The 22,024-nt window shown below is 39.4% G+C and overlaps 1 protein-coding gene across 1 annotated transcript; it reads left to right on the top strand.

The window, feature by feature from the left end:
* Positions 1-4,597: 4,597 nt before the first annotated feature.
* LOC117251776 (forkhead box protein B1-like) lies at positions 4,598-7,591 on the top strand. The gene has a single exon (XM_033618316.2). It carries the CDS (start codon positions 5,057-5,059, stop codon positions 5,999-6,001), a length of 945 nt encoding a protein of 314 aa, XP_033474207.1. The 5' UTR covers positions 4,598-5,056; the 3' UTR covers positions 6,002-7,591.
* The last annotated feature ends 14,433 nt before the right edge of the window (positions 7,592-22,024 follow it).

Genomic DNA, 22,024 nt, shown 5'->3' with positions numbered 1-22,024 from the left:
TATAAATGTAACTTATACCAACTAATTATGGTATTTAAAAGTTTTAATTGTAATATGTTGTAATTTTCCAGCTATAATCATAATCAAGTAAATACAAGGACGAGGAAGTTACTAATATACATTTGAGACTTTCTTTATTTAGATTTGTTGTTGATTTTATTATTAATTGGCACAAAGAAACGCTTTGAGGAAGACTGACATAAAACAACAGATGTTGTTTAATATTAAGAAGCCAAAGTCAGCTTTGGGTCTGGAAAAGGATCTGAGTTTCTAGACTTAAATTCACTCAGTTGCACCATAAACAAGGTCACATGACTTCCTGGTTTAATACTGAATATTTTGTCATCCTGACTTTGGTCTATTCTGACATTTATTTCCTGTCTGTCTGTCCTGGAATAGGGATCCTTCTCTGCTGCTCCTCCAGAGCTTTCTCCCTTTTCCTTTTAATGTCTAACTTTTTGGAGGAGAGTTTGTCCTTTTCTGAATCGAGGGTCTAAGGACAGAGGATGTCCTATGCTGTACAGATTGTAAAGCCCCCCTGACGGATTTGTGATTTGTGACATTGGATTGTATAAAATAAACTGACTAGACTTGGCATTTGACTTTTGTGCTGCAATTTTTCAAAAAAATGAATGCTTTCCTGTGGAGACTGGAGGTGTGAGGTTAGGTGGAGTCATATCTGTGTCTCATAACAAACCGTAACACTCAGCGAGGAAGGTTTGAGCCAAAAGGAAATCTCTGTCATTGACACTAAGCTCTCCGGGAGACCTCACTGCATGTAGGACAGCACTCAGGTGTTTGTGTATGTGACAAGTAAACTCTGCTTTACTGGATGCAGGACAATATTAGCAGTGTGTTCGTCCGGGTGTCCATGGAATCTATAGTTGTGTTTCGTCTGACTGCAACCTCTGCAAAACAAAAAACAAATGGGTTCATACAGTCTGTAGACAACAACGTATCTTCATTAATGTTTTCTCCTCAGTGTGTTTGCTCTCGCCTGACATCACACGCACACACACACACACACACACACACACACACACACACACACAGAATCCTCCTGCTAATTAATTGACAGCTTGTTGAATTGTCATGACTGTTAAAGTTTAATGTTACAATCTGCTGCTTATTATTATTATTATCATTAGTATAATTACAATAATATTCATTCATTTTGTCATCATTACTACTCTTAGTTTTTGTGAAGTTCAGGCACAGTAGTAATAAATGTTGTGTTTAATTCAATTTGGTGCAACATTATTTATTCCTGTGAGGACAAGTGTGTGCAGCAGCTCACTAGCATCCGATGGACAAAGAAAACACTGTTAACCACAAAACTAAAGATAATCAAAAGCTATATGCTCAAAAAAATATTAATACAATACTAATCTATAAAATGAATCAAAAGATCTGATGCTGTTTGACTCCATTCATCTTTGGACAAAACTCTGCAGGCTGTTTCTGTCCTACAGCATTCAATTATCTAGCTTAGGTTTTCAAGAAAATATACATTCATAATATTAGTATTAATATTTCTTTTTTACTATAAGGATTACATAAGGATGATTATACTGATATTGTCTTGCTCTCTGATTGGCTGCAGTGTAACCAATCATAAACCTCTGGAAGGATGACAGAGAGGCTTTAAAATTTAAACTCTGATCTTCATTTCCATAGCTGGTGTGCAAACATTTACATTAACTGTAAAAATCAGTCACTTGCCCCCCACCTCCTTCAACTGTTTCCCCTTTGTTTGCTTGTTTGTTTGTGTGTTTGTTTGTTTATCTTAATATTGGGTGTATTGGGGGGCGTCATCATTTATATCACATTAAAGTGACACTATGTAAATGTATAATGCTAATAGGCCTAATTGTTATTGTTATTATTATTATTGTTGTTGTTGTTGTTGTTATTTTTATATTTTTAATTTTTTTTAAAAGGGCATCATATAGACAAAAGCAAAACATATCACAGAAGCAGTAAAGAATTTATAATGTTTCATATTAACAATAAAGAAAACGTATTCAAGGCAACACAAAGCTAAAACAAACAGCAGGTTATGTTAATACAAATAAACGGATAAATGTTACACTTTAAGCAAGTAAAGAAAACTAATAATAAATAATAATAACTAATTAATAAATTATTTCATTTTCTATGAATTTCAAAATAAAAGCATTTCAGTGTAAAGGTACAGGAAGAAGATTTAAACACAAGCTGAGAGAAAACTGTCACAAAGAATTAACAGTTTTCTTTTAATTTAACTATTTTTAATCTTCAGAAACACAAAATTCGTTTTTTCCTAAATGATAATAAAATTATTGCAACATTTTAAAATAATGAAAACACACCATATGATAGCTTAATGTAGTGGAAATATGACAGAAATGAACTCTAAATCTACAGTAAAAAAACTAAACCGAAATGCATCCGATAAAAATATTTGAATGATAAATAATCTATAACAAAACCAATAATTATAATAATGATAATGGCGGTGCTGTATAATTGAAACTCTCTCTGATCTGATGAACTCTTAATTGAATGTTTCTCCCCATCGTCGCTCGGCTGCGGAGTTCAGAGTGTGTGTGAGTGTGTGTGTGTGTGTTGTCGGAGCGTGTCCCTGCATCCTGAACGCTCTCCGTCAGATTATCAGCTCACAGGTCAAAGGTCAGACGTGTGAAAGTGGCTGTTTGGTGTCACCCCCTCCTCCCCCCGCCCCTCCTCTGTGTCCTCTGGGAATATTAAAACCTCCGGCTCCTCCAGTTTAAATCCTCCCTCAGAAACACTGACACACAAACTGTCTGCTGCCGTTTGTCACCACTCATTTATCTCATGTCATATGAAATACAATAAAACATATGCTGCCCTTTGGAGACACAAACAAAACGGAAAAAAATTAAGCACAAATATTACCAGCTGTTTTTTAAATCACGTCACAATGATGTTATAATACTGTCATAATAACTAACTAAAAAAACAACCTCGGATTTAATGTTTGTAGTTTTGACCATTTTGTTTTTCTGAATATGTTGAAAGAATAATTCTGTCTTTAACTCTTCACTGTTCATTAATTGTCTCGTGAATCAATTAAATCAATCAGTCCATCAATTAACTAATGACTCTCGCACATAATTAAATTTCTTATTAAACATTATAAGTGTAATAAATTAAGTCTGTCACATGACACGTACTTGGTTATTTATTATTGCGTGATAGCGATTATAATTGTAATCATGCTAATAATGAAGCCAGCGAATTTCCATGCTTACTTTGATTTATAATAACAACAATAATAATGATGACAATAATAATTGTCCCGCGTGCGTGTGCGCGACGTAAATTGTCCTTAATAAATTTAATTTTTTCACAACAGAAAAACTTAAAAACTGAAGAAGATAAACTCGTGTCGCTCTGGATAATAAAATGCTGACTTTAAAGATGTGTAATATTTTAAACTAATAACTTGTTTTGATTTAATTTTAAAATACTGATAATACTATTACAAAAACTGCTACTAATAATAATAATTAAAAGCAAAACTGAAAAAAAAAACAATGAAGGAAAAAGTATAAAGTGTCTGAAAATAGGCTACATAAAAGAACTGAAATGAAGCTTCATCAGTTCGCTGTTATCCCTATAATGATGGAGTGCTTTAAGAGTTCATCAAAGGCAAAATTAGACATTTATATTTAGCGATTTAAAAACCGTATAACGAGTTAATTTAGTCCCTCAAATAAAGCCTTAATTACTCCATCTGTGTCTCAGTCCGTTACATTTAGTGGTAAAAGTCTTTTTAAATACATAAAATTGAGGAGTCAAATTCAGCGGCTGGAGGAAATGTAACATGTTCGCAAAAATTGGGAGATGGTGAAGCAAATTTCAAGTTTCTTTTAGAGGATGTTTGCTTCATTCAGTGTGATAAAGTCCTGTAGTAAACATCACTGAAGACCGATTTGGGAACGCGCAACAAAGAGATGGAGTTCACTTAGCCTAAATTCAGCCATTTAAAAGGCCGTTAATTGATCACGGTGTGTGTGCATAAATTAAGAGATCATTAAGGTGTTTTAAACATGTTAAGAAATGATTGTCCCATATTGAGATTTTTTTAAATCCATCTTTATTTCATCCTGACGATCATTTGATTTGGTTGCAGCAGGCTGAGTGCAGCAGCTTCAGATCTGCTGTGAAAGAAAAAAACCCGACATAAAACAGAAACAAAGCAAATTGCTATTAAAGCCGCTCAAACAGCAGCTCTCAGCGGCTCTATTTGTCAATGCAAATTGGTGAGGGGCAACCAACACCCCCCTCCGTCCACACACACGAACACACACACATACACACTGTGCCTAAAATGTCGCCAAACACATCAACATACCTCCACAGAGCGCAGCGCAGCTCCGTCACAAACATCCCCGGAAATCAGGCTTCTTTGCTCGGCATTTCTCGGCTCTTTTTGCCGCCGCTTCTTCAAATGAAAATGACTTGTGTTGGCTCAGTGCGTCCATGTAAATACGTGTAAATGAAACCACACTGTGCCCCAGTTTCCCCCCGAGTCCCCTCCCTCCCCCTCCTCCTCCTGTCTATGATCATGTGATGGTGAAGAAGTGGCCCATTAATGAAGCTCCTCTCCGGGGGTCTTTTCTGCTCCTGTCACCGCCGTCCAGCCCACAGACGGGACAGACCGAGAGAGGGACATGGAGGAGGCAGCAGCAGCCGCTTAGCGCAACTCAGCAGCGGGGCAGGAGGAGGACGTACACCGCGCTGCACCTGCCGGGGACCCGCAGCTGACAGACAGGGTAGAGACGAGGAAGCAGCGGTTTCTAGAACTTTTCCTCAACTTGAAGGCGGAGTTGTGGCTCCAGCAGTGTGCGTACAAGACGGGACCATGTGTGCCAAATACCAGGCAAGTTTCTTTTCGTGCGTAACGGTGTTTTGAAGAGTTGGAACTGTCTGGACAAAGTTTGTAAAAAGTGAGGCGAGTCTGTTCTGCTCTCTGCAGACTGAGAGTAAATTTATCCCGGCCCGGCCCGGTCCGGCCCGGTTCAGCAGAATAATGCCTCGCCCGGGGAGGAACACGTACAGCGACCAGAAGCCTCCATATTCTTACATCTCCCTCACGGCCATGGCCATCCAGAGCTGCCCGGAGAAGATGCTCCCCCTCAGTGAGATTTACAAGTTCATCATGGACCGGTTCCCGTACTACCGGGAGAACACGCAGCGGTGGCAGAACTCTCTGCGGCACAACCTCTCTTTTAACGACTGTTTTATTAAGATCCCCCGCAGACCGGACCAGCCCGGTAAGGGCAGTTTTTGGGCTCTGCACCCGAGCTGCGGCGACATGTTTGAGAACGGGAGTTTTCTGCGGCGCAGGAAGCGTTTTAAAGTGGGCGGCATGCAGGTCACGGACCCGCTGGCACCCAGCAAGCCGCAGGATGCCGCCCACTACCTGCAGCAGCAGGCCAAGCTGCGTCTCAGCGCGCTGCACGCGGCAGCGCACCTCCCGCAGATGCCGGGCGGATACAACCTGAGCTCCGTGTCTCAGCCGTCCAGCTTCAAACACCCGTTTGCCATCGAGAACATCATCGCCAGAGAGTACAAGATGCCGGGCGGGCTCGCGGCCTTTTCCACCACCGGGTACCCGCTCCACAACCAGCTGACCCCGGCCTGGCCGCACATGTACGGCTCCGGGATGATGGACACCGCGGCTCCCATCTCCATGGCCAGCGACTACTCCGCCTACGGCATGCCGCTCAAGTCCATCTGTCACGGCGGACAGACTCTGCCCGCCATCCCGGTGCCCATCAAACCCACGCCCGCTTCAATGCCGGGCCTGCCGGGGCTGCCCACACACATCCCGGCTTTCCTGGCGAACTCTCCCCAGTCTCTGAGCCCCACCTCCCCGCAGACAGCCACCGGTCAAACCAGCCCGGCCGCGCCCGGAGAGGCGCTGTCCTCCCCGGCCTCTGCGGCGTTGCAGTCCACGGTGGCGGTGCACTGACTGGAATCTGACTTTTTTCTCTTTTTTTATAAAGGAAAAAAAAACTCTGCGAAAGGGAAAATGACGAACTTCTTCAACTCCAAAGCAGTGTTTCATCTCCAGGACACAAAATGCGCGAATGCGAGGATGTGCGTTAATTATTAGGATATTTCTGTCAGTTTTGTTTCTCTGAAAAAGAAATTCATCCATCAAACGTGAACATGTTTTCCCCATCTTATGAAGAAACAGCAGGTTGACCTCTGGCCTCCGGCAAACAACACAAATATCATTTAGGAAAAGCATTAATTTGTATTTCTTGTGAAACAACGTTATTTCAGAATTATGACAGAAACAAAACTCATTTAGACAGTTTAATCTGTTTCTCTCCACATTCCTTCACAGCAGACTGACTCGGTGTTACCGGTCGGATCGTGTCGTGACAAATTATCCGGATCTTTTGTGTTTGAAGCCTTTTCTTCTCAAACTGAAAGAAAGCGCTCAGATTAATGACTCTTAAAGATTTGTTTCCACTTCACTTCAGCCTCTGTGCTGTTTCTTTTCTGCTCCTGAAACAAAAGTGAAACTCAAAGGCAAGTTAGTTTTTCAACTTGCAGGATTTTCCTTCCAAAAGTTTTAACGCAACAGAGCTCGAGAGGAAAAGCTTCATAAAAATGCAAACAGCATTTAGTGAACCAAATAATTACCCAGCCGTTTTTTCCTTTTTTTTATTATTATTATTTTTTGTAATTGATATGAACAATCGCAGAGATAAAAAAAAGATTAAATAAGACTTGAAATCATATATTTATGTCAGAGGTTCAGCATAGTTTAAAAAGAAAACCACTGGAGATATCTGACCATGAATGCAAGGATCTACTGTCTCTGATGCACTTTTTAAAACATGAAATCTAAATGTTTTTTTTTCAGTAGCTGACAGCCGTGTTGGTTTAATTTAAAGTTTTTTTTTGTTTGTTTGTTTTTTTAAACGCTGTGGTGTTCAAATGACCCGCTGTCTGTGTATTTGTACTGCTGCATGCTCCTGCTGTCTGAAAAAGTAAAAATAATTCCGTGTTTGTGAGTTTCTTGGGCTGAAAGCATAAAGCATGAACATGAACAACGGGCTTTTTATTCCCTGCGCTCTGTCTGCTCATCCAGTTCCATTAAAAAAACCTTCCTGGGAATAAAAACACCAAAAAAGTAATGAAGAGGCCTGTTATTCACCTGCACACACACACACACACACAAATTGAGTCAATTTTATTCAATTTACAAATCGTTATTTTTTTCTGGAATATTTTAGGCCTACATTTCAGAGATTTCTTTTAGGGAAAATGTAACTTTTCACTCCATTAATCTGACAGCTGAAGTCACTGGTGACAAAGCAAGTTAAGATTTCGCATTTATCATGGGATTACGTAATATGGCTTTTGCCTGGTAAAAATATTGTATCTTCAAAATGTCCAGTTTTCAGGAGCTCTGTTTCTGCTTGAAAACCGCTTGTGACTTTTAGATATTCTGGCTCACTGTTACTTCAGGTATCATGAAACCTTGACCACATGTCGAGATGTGCTTCATGTTTTTCTAAGAAAATTCAATTTGACCAAAATCTGAACTACGGATGTACATTGTCAATTTGTTCTAATGATCTCTAAAAAATAAACTAACTAAAAAACTTTTTATATAATAAACATTTATTTTTACAGTTGGAAAGCTGCAATTTATCAGCAATAGTGATTGATTACATTGTGATAATTATATGTCTATATTCGTTTTGTCCATATTTCCCACCTGTTGGAGAATTTCTCAACATGTAGAGACAAGTTCTGTTTGTAAATCCTTCAGCTGATCTGAGAGCTGGAAAATCCCCAAACTGAAGGTACAGGATATGTACCAGAGACACTGACACTGTCAAATATTTGACATTAAAATTAACAGGCCCCAAATTATGGGCCGTAAGAGTTACTGTAAACTGTGACTGAAGCTGCGTGCTGTTTTAAAATGACTATAATGACATATTCTGTATGTTCACATATTAACTGTAACAGTGATGCAGCACAGGAGAAAGACATTTTCACTTGAACAGATATTGTTCAATTTAATTTGTAAGTGTCGCACACCTACAGAACACAAAACGTTTTAAATAATTATTCAGTAGTTTAAAAACAGTGTCTTCAAATATTGACAAAACTAATTTTAAATGCACGTTCACATTTGGTGAAAACAAAATTAAAAAACTCCAATCTCTTAACGAATTAGTGTCCTCACTATGTTACAGAACCACACAGCAGAGACTGTGAAGTCATGAGTTTTCCAGCAGCAGCGGACACTGCTGAAACTAAGATGCAGTGGTGGAATGTAAATGCCTATACTTATGTACAAATTTGAGGTACTTGTACTTTACTTGAGTATTTCCATTTTAAGATTTAATTCATTATATTTATGACAGCTTGTTAGTTACTTTTAACTTTTTGATGAAACAATGTATCAGGTTTTATAAGTTCTTCATGTGTTTTGCACATCTCCACCTTGATTAACCATAATCAAAAAATAGGTACTAATTACACATGAATGCTTCAGTAATCTAATAAACACACTCCCAGAGGTCATTTGTTACCACTATGAGTACTTTCACTTTTGATACTTTAAGTATATTTTATGATCCTACTTTCATACTTGTACTAGGTAACATTTCCAGTGCAGGACCTTTAGTTGCATTGGAGTATTTTCACAGTATGATATTAACATGTACTTGAGTAAAGGATCTGAGTATTTCTTCCACCACTGTAAAAAACGCATCATTTCAATAGATTTAAAGATGACTTACAACACTCAACTTAAAAAAAATAAAAACTCAGTTTGTCACCAGTCAGTGCGAGTCTTTATGTCCAACATGTCCTGGAGCTTCAACTCAAAATGTAACTGACAAAACAAATTAAAGTGTATGTTAATATTTACAAATGAGTTTGCATCCTGTCTCAGAGCAACTTCAGATTTAAAACACTATGTGATTGTTGAATTTTTACCTTTAAAGTTACACAATCTTTACTTTAAAGTTGACCTTTTCCCTTCACAGTGAGCCGACTGTATATTGAGTTTATTGGTAAGCTGCAGACTCTCCGAGGTTAATGTGTGTGTCTGATAGCATCAGGTTTTTCTCTTGGCGTGTCTGCTCAGTTTAATCGACTCTCCGTCGCAGTTTCTCTAAACGCTGAAAGACGACAGACAGCTCTTCTGGAGAGAGAAAGGCTCGTCTGAAGAGCTTTTTATTCTTCCAGAGTGACGGAGGTCTGGTGTGTAAACACTGGCCGGTTTGTGGAGAGCGGTGAATTAGCAGCAGGCAGTGTCTGGGCGGCCGTAAGGGATTAGCCAGTTAACACTTCCCTGGTGCCAAACACAATTGTGCGCCGTCAATGTGTATAGGTCTTTGAGTGTGTTGCCGAGAGACGGCGACTGTTACCGTAAAAATGTCAGTTTGTGAACGCTCCCCCCCTCCTGAGCTTTGTGACCACACACAAGTAAAACAAATGACATTTAAACAGGAAAACTCTGCCTGCTGTTGTTGACATTCCTGCTCCGAGAAGAAGAGTGAAGAGGAAGAGAACTGAAAGACTTAGAAAAAAGTTCAACAGAAGAAACAGTCTGACAATCAAATATTTACTGAGGTAAAAATAATCAAGTGTTAGCACTGAAGTACACTAAGGTATTAAAGGTACAAGGTGGAGGAGGAGGAAGGTGATGAGAAGTTCAACCAAGACGAAAGCTGTGATGGAGTGGATTGAGGATGATGAGGTAAAGGAGGTAGTAGAGGTGGAAGAAATGATGATGAGCTGATGATGGGTGGATTCAAATGTCACTCTGTGGAGGTCTGAAGGGATAAAGTCTTTAAAGTTTATTGATTGATTTACATTAATTCCCCAGAAACTCAAACTTTAAAGTCATGATTGATTTGATTCTGTTTATCGTCGCTATATTTCTGCAGCAGCCTACGGAGAGTAATGCAATTCATGACCCACATGACCACTGTGCTGACAGGAGTAAAGACAGAATCAGTATTAAGAACGCAAGTCCGCTTCAGCGGATAGGCTGTGGGGGATGGATGGATCAAACACACACACGACTTTCCCCCAGAGAATCAGTGTTTATGTCCTGTGTGAATCTAAGTGAATGTTGAATTATTTAAAGGTATGTTGTTACCATGTTTTTTTTTTTTTACCTAAACTTAACCTACATAACTTGTCTGAACCTCACCTACAAAACTACAAAATCTAGTTCAAAAGTATGTAACCACATATTCAGTCCATAACTTGATGAGGCCCAACTATGTTTCTTTTCCTAAATCTTACGTAAATAACTCTACTTGCCTAACCCTAACCTATGTAACTTTACATTAAGTATGTAACTTTGCATTAAATACATAATGTGACAACAACCAACCGTTTCTTTTCCTAAAGCTAACCCTACGTAATTTTACCTTCCTAAAGTTAACTTTACGTTAAGTTGGTAACGTGATGACGCCCAACCATATTTCTTTTCTTAAACTAGCACACATTAATTTACTTTCCAACACCTGACCTACATAATGTGTCTCACCTAAACCTAAACTATGTAACTTAATGTCAAGTACGTTACGTCACAACACCGAACCATGTTTCTTTTCCTAAACCTAAGTATTACTTTCTAAAACCTGGCCTATGTAATGTGACTTGCCTAAACCTAACCTACGTAATTTTACATTACGTATATAACTTTATGTTAAGTACATATTGTGATGACGCCCAACCATGTTTCTCTTCCTTAACCTAGCATATGTAAGTCAACTTTATTAAAGATAACCTACATAACTTTATGTTAAGTACGTACCTCCATGATGCTGCTAGTGGGATGCTCCTTCATTTTCAAATATAGCTCAAACCCTTGTACGTGTATTTCCGTAAGATATCATACAATATGAGGATACACTGACTTAAGGCATTCAAATTCAGTAGTTACCTGTAGTAACTGTAGTACTTTTTATTGTTGTTGCTGGGAGAACATGCAAACTCCACACAAACCTTCTTGCTGCGAGGTCACAGTGTGAACCACTGCACTACCATGCAGCCCCAAGACACACAACACTTTATTTCATACATTGTTATTATAAAAATATTTATTATACGTGCTTTAAATCCTATATGGTATTTCTTTAACCCTGAGGTGTCTGCATGGAAACATTTTAAAAAGCAGCCCTGAAGCTTCTTAACACTGCTGCTGTTAGACAACAGCACACCATGATGTCATCTTGTAGTTTCAGTGGAGTGGAACCAGACAGGATACTATTCAGGTCTGAAATATCACAAACGCAATTAAAGTTAAATATCAGCTGGATGTCCGACGACGGCAGCGGCCCTTTTGCTCGCCGTAAGCTGAGCTGTAATTAATCACGAGCCCCTCGCTGCTGTTTGTGTCCGTTAATTAGAGACTTCAGGGAGAGGTGTGACAGCGAGGTGTCCTCTCAACAAAACACTAATTAACAAATAGTTTCCTCACCGTACGGCGGCCCTGTGCAGAGAGATCACACTGAGGAGGAGAACAACAAGAAGCAGAGAAGACATGATGATGGTGGTGATGATGACACGCTGGTGCACAGAACACCCCGCCCCCGCCAGCCAGACGGCACATGGGTTATTTACACTGATGAATGAATTCACCAGATGATGAAACGCTGTGAAACAAGATGAAGATTTTTACTGTCTTCAATAAGACATGAGAGTCACACTGTGGGAGGTGAGATAGACAGAAGGATGACTCAAGTTCAAAACGACTGACATTCTCATCAAGAAATGTCTTTATAGTTCTAGAGCTGAAAGAAGAAAAAAATTATACATCTGTGAAAGGGAAATTCTGGGCCACCTCAGAGTCCACAGTTGAAGTCCACCAGAAACAATGTTTTCACATCCGGTTGAACCAGCAGTGGGACTGTCGTCAATGAGGAGTGGAAGGAAAACGTTAGCATGTCCATAGCATCATTCGTATATTTGAGTGAGCTCCTTTATCCTTAAATTGACAGGGACTCAACAGTGATGAGATCTCCAGTAGGTGTTTTGAAAAAGTTAACATAAGCCTGTTCACTTCACTACCTTTGCAACGAGGGGAGGCAGCAGAAGACAGCTAAGTGTTTGGACTTATTTCTTGTTCTAGTGTGGATGGAGATATTTTGTAAAACGATTGTGTGGACAGATTTTTTTTTTTAAATGGAGGGAGAAAATATCTGTTTTAAAAAAATATCCACACACGTGTAGACAGGGCATCTATCTAACTCCCACAGTAACTGTTTACATTCTTTCACTCACATTGTGATACAGAGTGACGATGTAAAGTTCCATCTCATCCCCTCACTGAATATGAAGCTATTCAGCCCAGTTTCTGTATTTACATTGCAGTGGTCACAGTGAGCAGCAAGTGTGCAATGAAAATATCTGTGTTGTGCTTCATGTTGTCGTCACTCTTAATAATCTCCACAAACATGATAAAGAGGAAACACAAGAAGCACAAACTGACCAATCATAGTTTTCACTGTCTTCACGTGATATCTCAGTAGTCGCTGTAGCTCTGATGTCACTTTTTTTTTTTTTTGTGGTAGCACACGACAGCTGTGGTGTAGCTATGAAGCATGCACACGTCACAGCTGTAGGTCCAGTTTAGGACTGGTATCAGAACTCAATACTAAATAACCCAGTACCAAATAATATCAAACAGGGTTCCCACACATTTCCATGGACAGAATTTCAGAACTTTTGCATGACTTTTCAAGGACTCGTGGTAAAAAAAAAAAAAAAATGTTGCCAAAATCACTTGGTGTTATTTAAACATATCAGATTCAAACTTTATTGAAACATAATTTCAGCTAGCTGGCATACATAAATGGAGAAAAATACCTGTTAAGTCAAACATAAAATATTGACACACATTAGAGCTACATCGACAGCTACAGAAAATAAATTGCCATCATGTTACATTACACAGAGAGTTATCCATGGAAGATTACTGTAATGATTTCATTGCATGCAACAAAATTCAATGACTTTTCCAAAACGTTCAATGATTTTTTTTCTGATTCCATGACTTTCGCGGGCAAGGAAAATGTGATTGTGAAATTCCATGACTTTTCCAGGTTTTCCATGACTGTGGGAACCCTGAAAACATTCTCACTCTGACCTCGTCACATATCGACGTTTGGTCGGACTTTCCGTGTATAGATTTGACGTGCAAGGTACCCTGGGTGTGATGGTTGTTAATGTTCTGGGACACCATGTCAACTTCAGCCTGTAACATGCATTGTCTGTTTTTAAAATACACTTACTTCTTCACAAGAAATGTACAGTTGGCATATACAGTCTCTTTCAAAATAAACACACTATGATGGTAGAACACTGCAAATTTAAATTTTCTTCCTTCAGCAACAAACGCATGTGGTTACGTTTTGCCAACACATGCACGTGGTTGGGTTTAGGAAAAATGAACAGGGTTTGGCTTTACAATCTTGTGGGAAGCAAACACCGGCTTCCCGGGTGAAGGTCGGTGGTTGTTGGACCCATCTACCACCCCTCCCGCCCACCTTACTCGGACTCCTTAACTGTATTTGTTGTCCTGCTGCGTTCCCCCTGATGTTGCCATGTGCCACTAAACATTAACGGCAACCAGCTGCATATTATGCTGACCTGAAAGGACAGCGTTTACGTCGGTGTCCAACGCTGGAAGTCACTGACCAAGTACTGATTTTCTGCAACTTTGGAATAAGGCCATGTTGCTCCATTCAAATGACAACTGATTCTTTTTGCCCTGGGGGTCTGATCCTGAAACATCCTGACTCCATGCCAGATCATCAGACTTTCTGTTGCAGCCATCTCCGGAGCAGCTCTCCTCTGCCCATTTAACTTGAACACATGCAGCAGCTAACATCCAACTCCAAGCCATTCAACAGTACCAGCAAACTCACACCCTAACAGCTCGACTCTGACATTAAACCTGTTGATAATTGTTAGCCATATGATGCTAACAGTTAGCCCTGTGACTGTTTGTGTGTGTTGCATGGAGCTCACACTCCTGCAGCAGCAGCTACAGTCCATACAGTCTGAGATGTGGTGATGTCGAGCACGGTATATTTGACAGAGTTAGCAGTTCAGTGTGCTGAGATGCCACCTGAATGAATCTTTACATTAATTAGATGGTGACAAACACTCCAATGGGATGATCCTGTCTGCTGGATGTGGAAGTAAGGAGCTATTTTATCACGTTAGCAAACAATTTAAAAACATGTTAGATGTGTTTTCAGCTTGTTCCACTTCTCTCCAAGTTTAAGTCATGCAGCTTGGAAAATCCAGTAAAACCCCCAAATTTTACATCTGAGAAAAGCAAATGCTCATGGCTTTCTTGGATTACTCACCTTGTAAAGAGACAAAAAAAGAAAAAAAACATTTGTTTTGGATCAAAGATAAGCAGAGTCTCCAGGGAATTAATGTAAATCAATGCAGTGTCCTTTTAGTGACACAATATGCGTATGTGATTTTATGCCTTCAGTTCATACAGTACGACAGTAGAATCCCAGCAGAGCATCAGGAGGCTTTAGACACTGTCCTCCACATCGTGATTAAAACTGAGTGAAAGGGGCGTCGGTGGCTTAGTGGAGAGAGCAGGCGCTCCATGTACAAGGCTGTTGCCGCAGCGGCTCAGGTTCAACCCCAGCCTGTGGCCCTTTGCTGCATTTCACTCCCTCTCTCTCTCCCCCTTTCACACTTGTCTGTCCTATCAAATAAAGGCTAAAAATGCCCCAAAAATATCTTTAAAAAAACTGAGTGAAAACATGTATAAAACAGGTGTGGCAGCAATCATGTTATTTGATTTATATTTAGAAAAGAAAACATATATTGTATCACTTTTCACAGAAGGAGATCTTGATATTGTTTTAGGAGCTGAAGGTACTATCTGTAAGAATAAGTTGATGTGTCACATCATGTTCTTATCAGATCTGAGTTATCTGTTGAACTAAAGCTCCTGGTCCTGGTCTGTCCTGAGGTGTTGATTGACCCCTCCGCGTCCTGATGTGGAAGCTGGTTTTCCTCTGAAAACTGCTCTAAACCCCTTCAGGGCTGATGTGGCCTTCTTTTCCCCAGCTGGAGGAACATTTAGCTGCAGTCCTTTTCTTTCAGTAAATGTTTCTTTCCTCCCAACAGTAATCTACGACACCTTGTCTATCTGCACATCTTTTCCCTTAAAGCACTGGGCTGCTTTTTGGCACCTCGGCCTCTCGTGGCAGCTTTGAAGTGGCGTTGTTAGGTGTTAGTTTATGGTCGACTGCTGCAGATAAGATTCCTGAATGGGCTATAAATTAAAGTTGTGGCACACGAAAAAACAAAAAACAAAGCTGGAGGCGAAAATACACAGAGGTCGTTAAAGCTGACAGAGTCTGTTATCACCTGACACATTCTCCAAATACAAGAGAAGCTCTTTAACAGCCAAACAACAACTGTAACCTGCTGCATAGAGACCTGCAGGCAGCTTTTGTAACACCAGCTAATGGGAAAAAACAATAGTATTAAGTCCTAAATACAAACCAATTTCTGGTGGTTTATTTTGTTTTTAAAGATTTACTCTCGCTGAGTGAAGGTGAAAAAGAAAATTCCCTCATCTTGTATGATTCAATTATAAAATTTAAAATATCAAATAAAATTTGAACCGAACACACTGTTTTGGGACACACTCAAAATGCACTGGCAAGCAAAATTTGATATACACTATGTGACCTAAAGTATGTGGACAGCTGTCTCCATACTTGAGTGTATTTCTGGACTGGGTCTGTTTTTTCAGACTTGCAGACTTCAGTTGTACGTAATGTAACATGTTTATTGTCTTCACGTAAAGTCTGTTAGGGCAGAGACTGTAAGCCACCGATAGACAGACCTCAAGTCTGTTTCACCTGTTGCCGTGGAAATGACAAGCGACAACTAGTCATGTACACGGTGATAGCTGCTGTCATATTTCTCACGCAAGTTGATAAATAGTGTCTGCTCATCTGCCCTGCAGATAACTAGATATAAATCACATGTATAGGCTTTTTTGTGACTGGAGAAAATTATATTCTGTCATTTCTATACTACATTGTAGATAAGGACCAGACCATGACTGAATAAACTGGGTACTACTTACATTGGAAGGCCTTCGTTTGTTGCCTCTTGGCCAATTTTCTCAGCCTTTATGTCTGACATTAAACTGTTCCGCTTTTAGCCAATAGAGTCGACTGCAATTATAAAATGCATTCTGATTACCTCTAAATATGACTTCTGTTATAATGTGATTTAATATTATTTCTGACCTACGTGGTTAAAATAACACTTTAATACAATAATTGTTTTACACATCTATAATAAGTTTGTTTTTTTTTAGTTAGCAGTTGGAAAAATTACAATGTCACATCTGTATTGCAATGAATTGAGGGTAATTCAATCAGTGCAATCTGGTGAAGTGTGCACCCCAAGTGGAGTCTCCAGAAGTCTGCAGAAAGTATGCTTGAGGCTCCTTGTAAACTGGAGGAATTGTGGATTTAGACAGCCCAAAGTACTCGCAGCTCTCCCAGGAATGCACCCACAAAGTCAGTGAGTCTACAAGTGCGGTGAAGTCTGGACATTTGGATTCAAGCTTTGTGTTTGTCTTATTTCCTGTTTTAACACGACAGTTCCCTCGTGTGAAAACCCAGCTCCATGAAGATATGGTGTTCCCAATTTGGTGTGGTAGAACACCTCTGGGAAGAGAGCTTGTCATCAGTGTTGACCAGTGTTTAGTAAAAATAACCTCAAAATGTTTTCAGCTTTGATCTTCCTCCAACCGCGTGCTTCCTCAGAGAGAGTTTTGGTTGGTTGGGAGCAGTTGACAAGGTGTGACTGTGATACACGTGAACTGGACTGAACACGCTTCATACCTGCGTGGCTGAAAAAAAAAAAATTCAATACCTTCCTTCATTCTCACAGTTTGTGTCTGTTGTATTGTATGGCATATGTCATAGGTTCAGAAATTGTTGATGTTAAATTAACTTTTTATATGTCACTATATTTTTAGACAGTGTTTTTGAATGAAGTTGGTAACAGTGAGAAGAACTTTATATGTCCTGTTAAATACATATTACCAAATTAATAAGAATAACGTTAAAACAGTGACTTATTTTAAAACACAGTATAGCTGGTATAAATCAGTGGAGTATATGCAGTACTCTCTGCTGGAGTACAATCTGCAATCACTCTGTGAGTTCAGTAGTTCACCGTGACAGTTTATGGCAGCGTTGAACCCACCTGACGGCTGCAGGGAGAGACAGCCAACCCCTCCCCTCCTCACCATGCACAGGTGCGTTATGGGAGGGCGGAGCTGCATGCCACAAACCATTTAGAGGGCACAGAGGAGGAGGGAGAGGGGAGGTAAGTTAGTGGGCGTGTGAAAAGAAAACGACACTAATTCATTGGCAATAAAAGCTCCCCCTCCTGTTCCCAGGCAGTGCTGTGCTCAGCAGCTTCTACCCCCCCCATACAACTAATTGTCAGACATGCGGGGGAGGAACTTGCCACTGTGCCAGCAGCCTGCGACCACCGCAGCTAATAAGCATCATAATAAACAAACTAATAAACAACGAGGGTCACGGAGGAGTCCCAGTGGAATAAAAACTCACGGAAAGTAACAGTAACACAGTACATGGCCAAGAAATATTTTCCTTGGTGTATTATTGAAGACAGAAGTTTTCGAGACCAACCTGACAGATATATTTCCCTGTTTTTCCCTATAAAATTGTTTTTATCAAGTTTTACTTTATTCAAGTTTATAACTGAAACTAAAACAAAAGATAGACAAAAGTACTTATGCCTTGTGTCCACTAACCTATGTGTAAGGAGAAGAGTTCACCAGAGGTCCATTTATTCCTATGTGAATCTTGGTGATATTCACTGTGCCTGAGAAACTCCTCCTCTCCCCCCGTAATATCTAGGTCCATACATTGCCTAGAGTATGTTCAAAACTTTTGCTGTGGATTTCGGAGAGACCATATGCTAGCTTAGCTAATAGGCTGCTTACTAGCTAACAGGCATTTCCTTCAATTCAGTTGCCTATGTTGATCGTCAAGTGAGATTGTGTGATTGAGAAGAACTTGTTTATCTACTTTGACCACATTACAAATCAGATTAATGTTATTCTGTTGAAACAGTTATACATTATATACAGTCAGATTGCCAAAGTCAGGTTGATATAAAATACAATCACGTTTATTATTTTAATATGAAATAGCCTAACGTTACATTCAGATTTATCCGTTTGATATGAAATACAGTCATCATCTTTATCAAAAATGCAGGCATATGACTTGTTCAGCAATTCATACATCTTTTTAATGAAATATTTCACAAAACATGCTATGTACCTGACATGCCAACAACTTCATTTATTTGTTGCCATGCAATATTGGTCCTGTTTTTGTCCCAGTAATATTCCAAGCACATATTCCAAACTACTGGATGGCAAAAAAATGACAAAATTAGCCTCTCCCCCACGGCTACAGGTAGTTTCAATCAGATTTCTATCCATCCTCAAGAAAATAACTTCCTTGCGTTGGACACTAGAGGCACCATACATATATTTACAGATCTATGGACACAAGTCACATGCAAAGTGGAAACGAGGCGTTAAAGGTGAAGTGTGTAAGATTTGATGGTGTCAAGTGGTGAGGATTGTAGATTGCAACCAGTTAAAAACTTATCCCAGTCAGAATTCCGTCAGAGTTCATTGTTCAGGAGGTTTTTATCTGGAGCTGAATTATCCACAGAGCGCCCATCCTCTCCAAAACAAACGGACCAGGCAATGTAAACCGTGTGCGTCACTCCTTTTTCTTTTATAAGATAATGTGTACTCACCTTTTGCTGATCTAGAAGTTTAGGAGGGTTTTACTGGGAGCTGAATTATCCACAGAGGTCTCTTCCTTTCTAAAACAAACAGACCCATTGATTAAAATTGGTATCGCAGTTTCATGTAACAAATTCATGTATTTCCGATGCAGTTTGGCATGTCCCTATGGGCCACTAGTCCAACACATGTTCAGATTCAGATTCAGATTCAGAATACTTTATTAATCCCCGGGGGGAAATTGTTTTTGTTCCAATGCTCCGTGCAAAGTAGAAATAGAAATACAGCATGAATGGAAACAAGAGATAAAGATGAAGATATAAATAAGATACTAAAATAGACAATGAAATAAATGCAATAAAATATTAAAGTAGACATTAAAATAAAATAAAATAAAATATTAAAGTAGACAATAAAATAAAATAAATAATAAAACAGTAAAGTAGACAATCTGAAATATATACAATATATAATGAAATGGTTGTAATGTGTGATGTTCATGTGTGCTCACCATTTTTGTCCAATAACATAAGATCCAGATGTTCAGGAGGTTTTGGGCAGAAGCTAAACAATCCACAAAGGTCCCTTCCTCAGAAAAAACTGACCTGGTGATTTAAACCACCCAAACACTGAATGAAGCAGTTTCACGCTACAAATCAGTATAACTCAGGTGTTGTTCATTGCAGATGGGCTTCTCACTCCAGTTGGTGACGTGAAAACACAATGCGAATGGCCCTATGTGGAGTCAGTGTTTGGAATGTCCATTCTGGGCTACTGTAGAAACATAGCAGTGCAACATGGCAATCACCATAAACAAAGACCCGCTCCCTATGTAGATATCAACAGCTCATTCTAAGGTAAGGAGAACACTACAATTCTTAATTTCAGGTGATTATACAGTGAAGAATATACTTATTATTTCATATTCTTCAGATTTATTATGGATTCAGGTAAGTCAGTGGTTTGGGTTAGTCTGAACCCAGTGGAAGAAATGATGGACACACCTATGAAAATAAGAACTATTAAACTGTTTGTGTTAATAATTAATTTCTGTTGAAGCCCAGAGAGTCATTTGTTGGTGGTGCAAATCAACTAATACTTAAATTAAACATTCCATTTATAGATGCATTAGTCCTCTAGTAATTCAGTGTTCTGTTGAAATATTAGTTTGGAAATCAACATAAAGATCCAACTGTGCTCTCCAATTTTCTGTGTAACTACTGCATCAATTCTTGGCTCTTTTATTACAGACTTAAATAAACTGAGGTTCTTGCCAATACCTTCTAGCCTTCAGCATTTCAAGGAAACTATAAAAAGTATCAGCTGAATATGTATTCCCTGAGAAAATTATTTGGAAACTATTAATTAAAGTGTTATTGCATTTTGTGCAATAGCCTACAACATTGTACCACAGACAAGTTAAACCAGGTCAAAATTCATGTGTTGACCCATTCAGACTGACAGCAATACAGGTTTGTCCACACACTCTCACACACACAGACACAGACACACATAGACACAGACACAGATACACACACACACACACACACACACACAAGGGAAAGCCTTGTTATTTGGGTCACACATGAAACCAAACAGATTCACCTCTAGCTGAGACAAATGATTAATTCAGATGCTGGCAGCCGGTCGGCATGGCGACAGATTGTGTTCTTGGTGATCTGCCTGACGGCGCCGAAGGGAAACCACGAGACGAGGCTCAGCAGAGACACAGAGACAGAGTTTAGCCTAGCTTAGCTCAAAGACGGGAAGCTTAGGAAATGCTAACCCCTTAAACAACAATGTCTTGTTCTGACATTGCTGCTTCTATGTGTTGTTATGAAACAAAATTCAACATGTAAATCAAACAGACATGGAGTTGATTTTTTTTCTTTCTTTCTTTTTTTTTGATGAGGCTAGGCTAGCAAATTCCCCTGCTTCCAGTCTTTGTGCTGAGCTAGGATAAACACACCCTGGATTCTAATGAAATAGGTATCTACAGGATCCTTTCATCTGAAAATGATTCCACTAGATAGCAGAACGTTTCTTTAAATGTGAAACCCATTTACAGTAACAAACACAAATTGATGCACAGTTCAGGTTAGCGAATAGCTAAATTTAGTTTTCAGTTTGGTTCAGGTAATAAGCAGTTTACTTTTGCAGCTCTGCCAGTTTGGTTACTTTTACCTCTGTCTTACTGACACCTTTACTGTCCATCACTAACTGCCTCCTTTAGATCTCTCAACTTCACTCACCAGCAGTGATTGATGTCAACTCTTTAGCCTCTTTAGCTGCTGGCAGTTAACTTTTCCAGTGTTGTGAAGTCCTTTCAATTTGGAGCAAGTCAATCACCTCATTCACCCACTCACCTCACCTCGAGCAAAAAACTGGAATTACAATTTTACGTCATGACACCATGGTCCAATCAGTTCATGGTGAGACTCATTCGTCAAGTGACGGTCATCAGTGACATCAGCAATCAGGAACATTTTTGTTGACTTTGAAGTATGATCGAAGCTGACGCCCGCTTTGATGTTTGTTTCTCAGGCAGCAGTGTTAACACCCCGAGAGCAGCATGGGTCAGCAAGTCAAAGTTCCTTCGAAGGTGAAAGATCAATCAGTTGTTTTCTGACAGATCTTCTCCTCTTCCCACCTAAATCTCTGTACAGCCACTGCTGTTGTCAAATGAAGAACGAGAAAAAGTTTTAATGCAGCATTTTGATGTGATCAGTTGGGTTTTAAAGCATTTCATGCACCAGAGATATTGGAAAAAAATTGTCAACCCACACGGAGCATGGGGTACTGGAAGTGATCTTGAAATCCTCAGAGTTTGATTGATTAAGAATAACTCCAACAGCAGGGGCCAGATGCATAAAATTATGTATTTAGATTCACAAATAAAACTGTGTGTACTCACAGTACAGAAGACAGAAATATGCATATACATTCTTTTATCAGAGTTATAAAGCTATACATACTAGGCTGGGGCAGTAACTATTTTTTCATACCTTTGTAGACAGAACAAAAAAGGAGCTTAGAGATTAGTGAGCGAAGACAAAGGACTACATGGTAATTTTTGGAAATATGTATTTGTAAATTGTCTAAGCTTTTTTGTTGAGTTGCTTCTTAGCAAATGCT

This window comes from Epinephelus lanceolatus, chromosome 2, assembly GCF_041903045.1.
Source record: "Epinephelus lanceolatus isolate andai-2023 chromosome 2, ASM4190304v1, whole genome shotgun sequence".
NCBI lineage: Eukaryota > Metazoa > Chordata > Actinopteri > Perciformes > Serranidae > Epinephelus > Epinephelus lanceolatus.
Note: the sequence above shows the minus strand (reverse complement) of the source record. Positions and strands in the feature narration are given on the sequence as shown.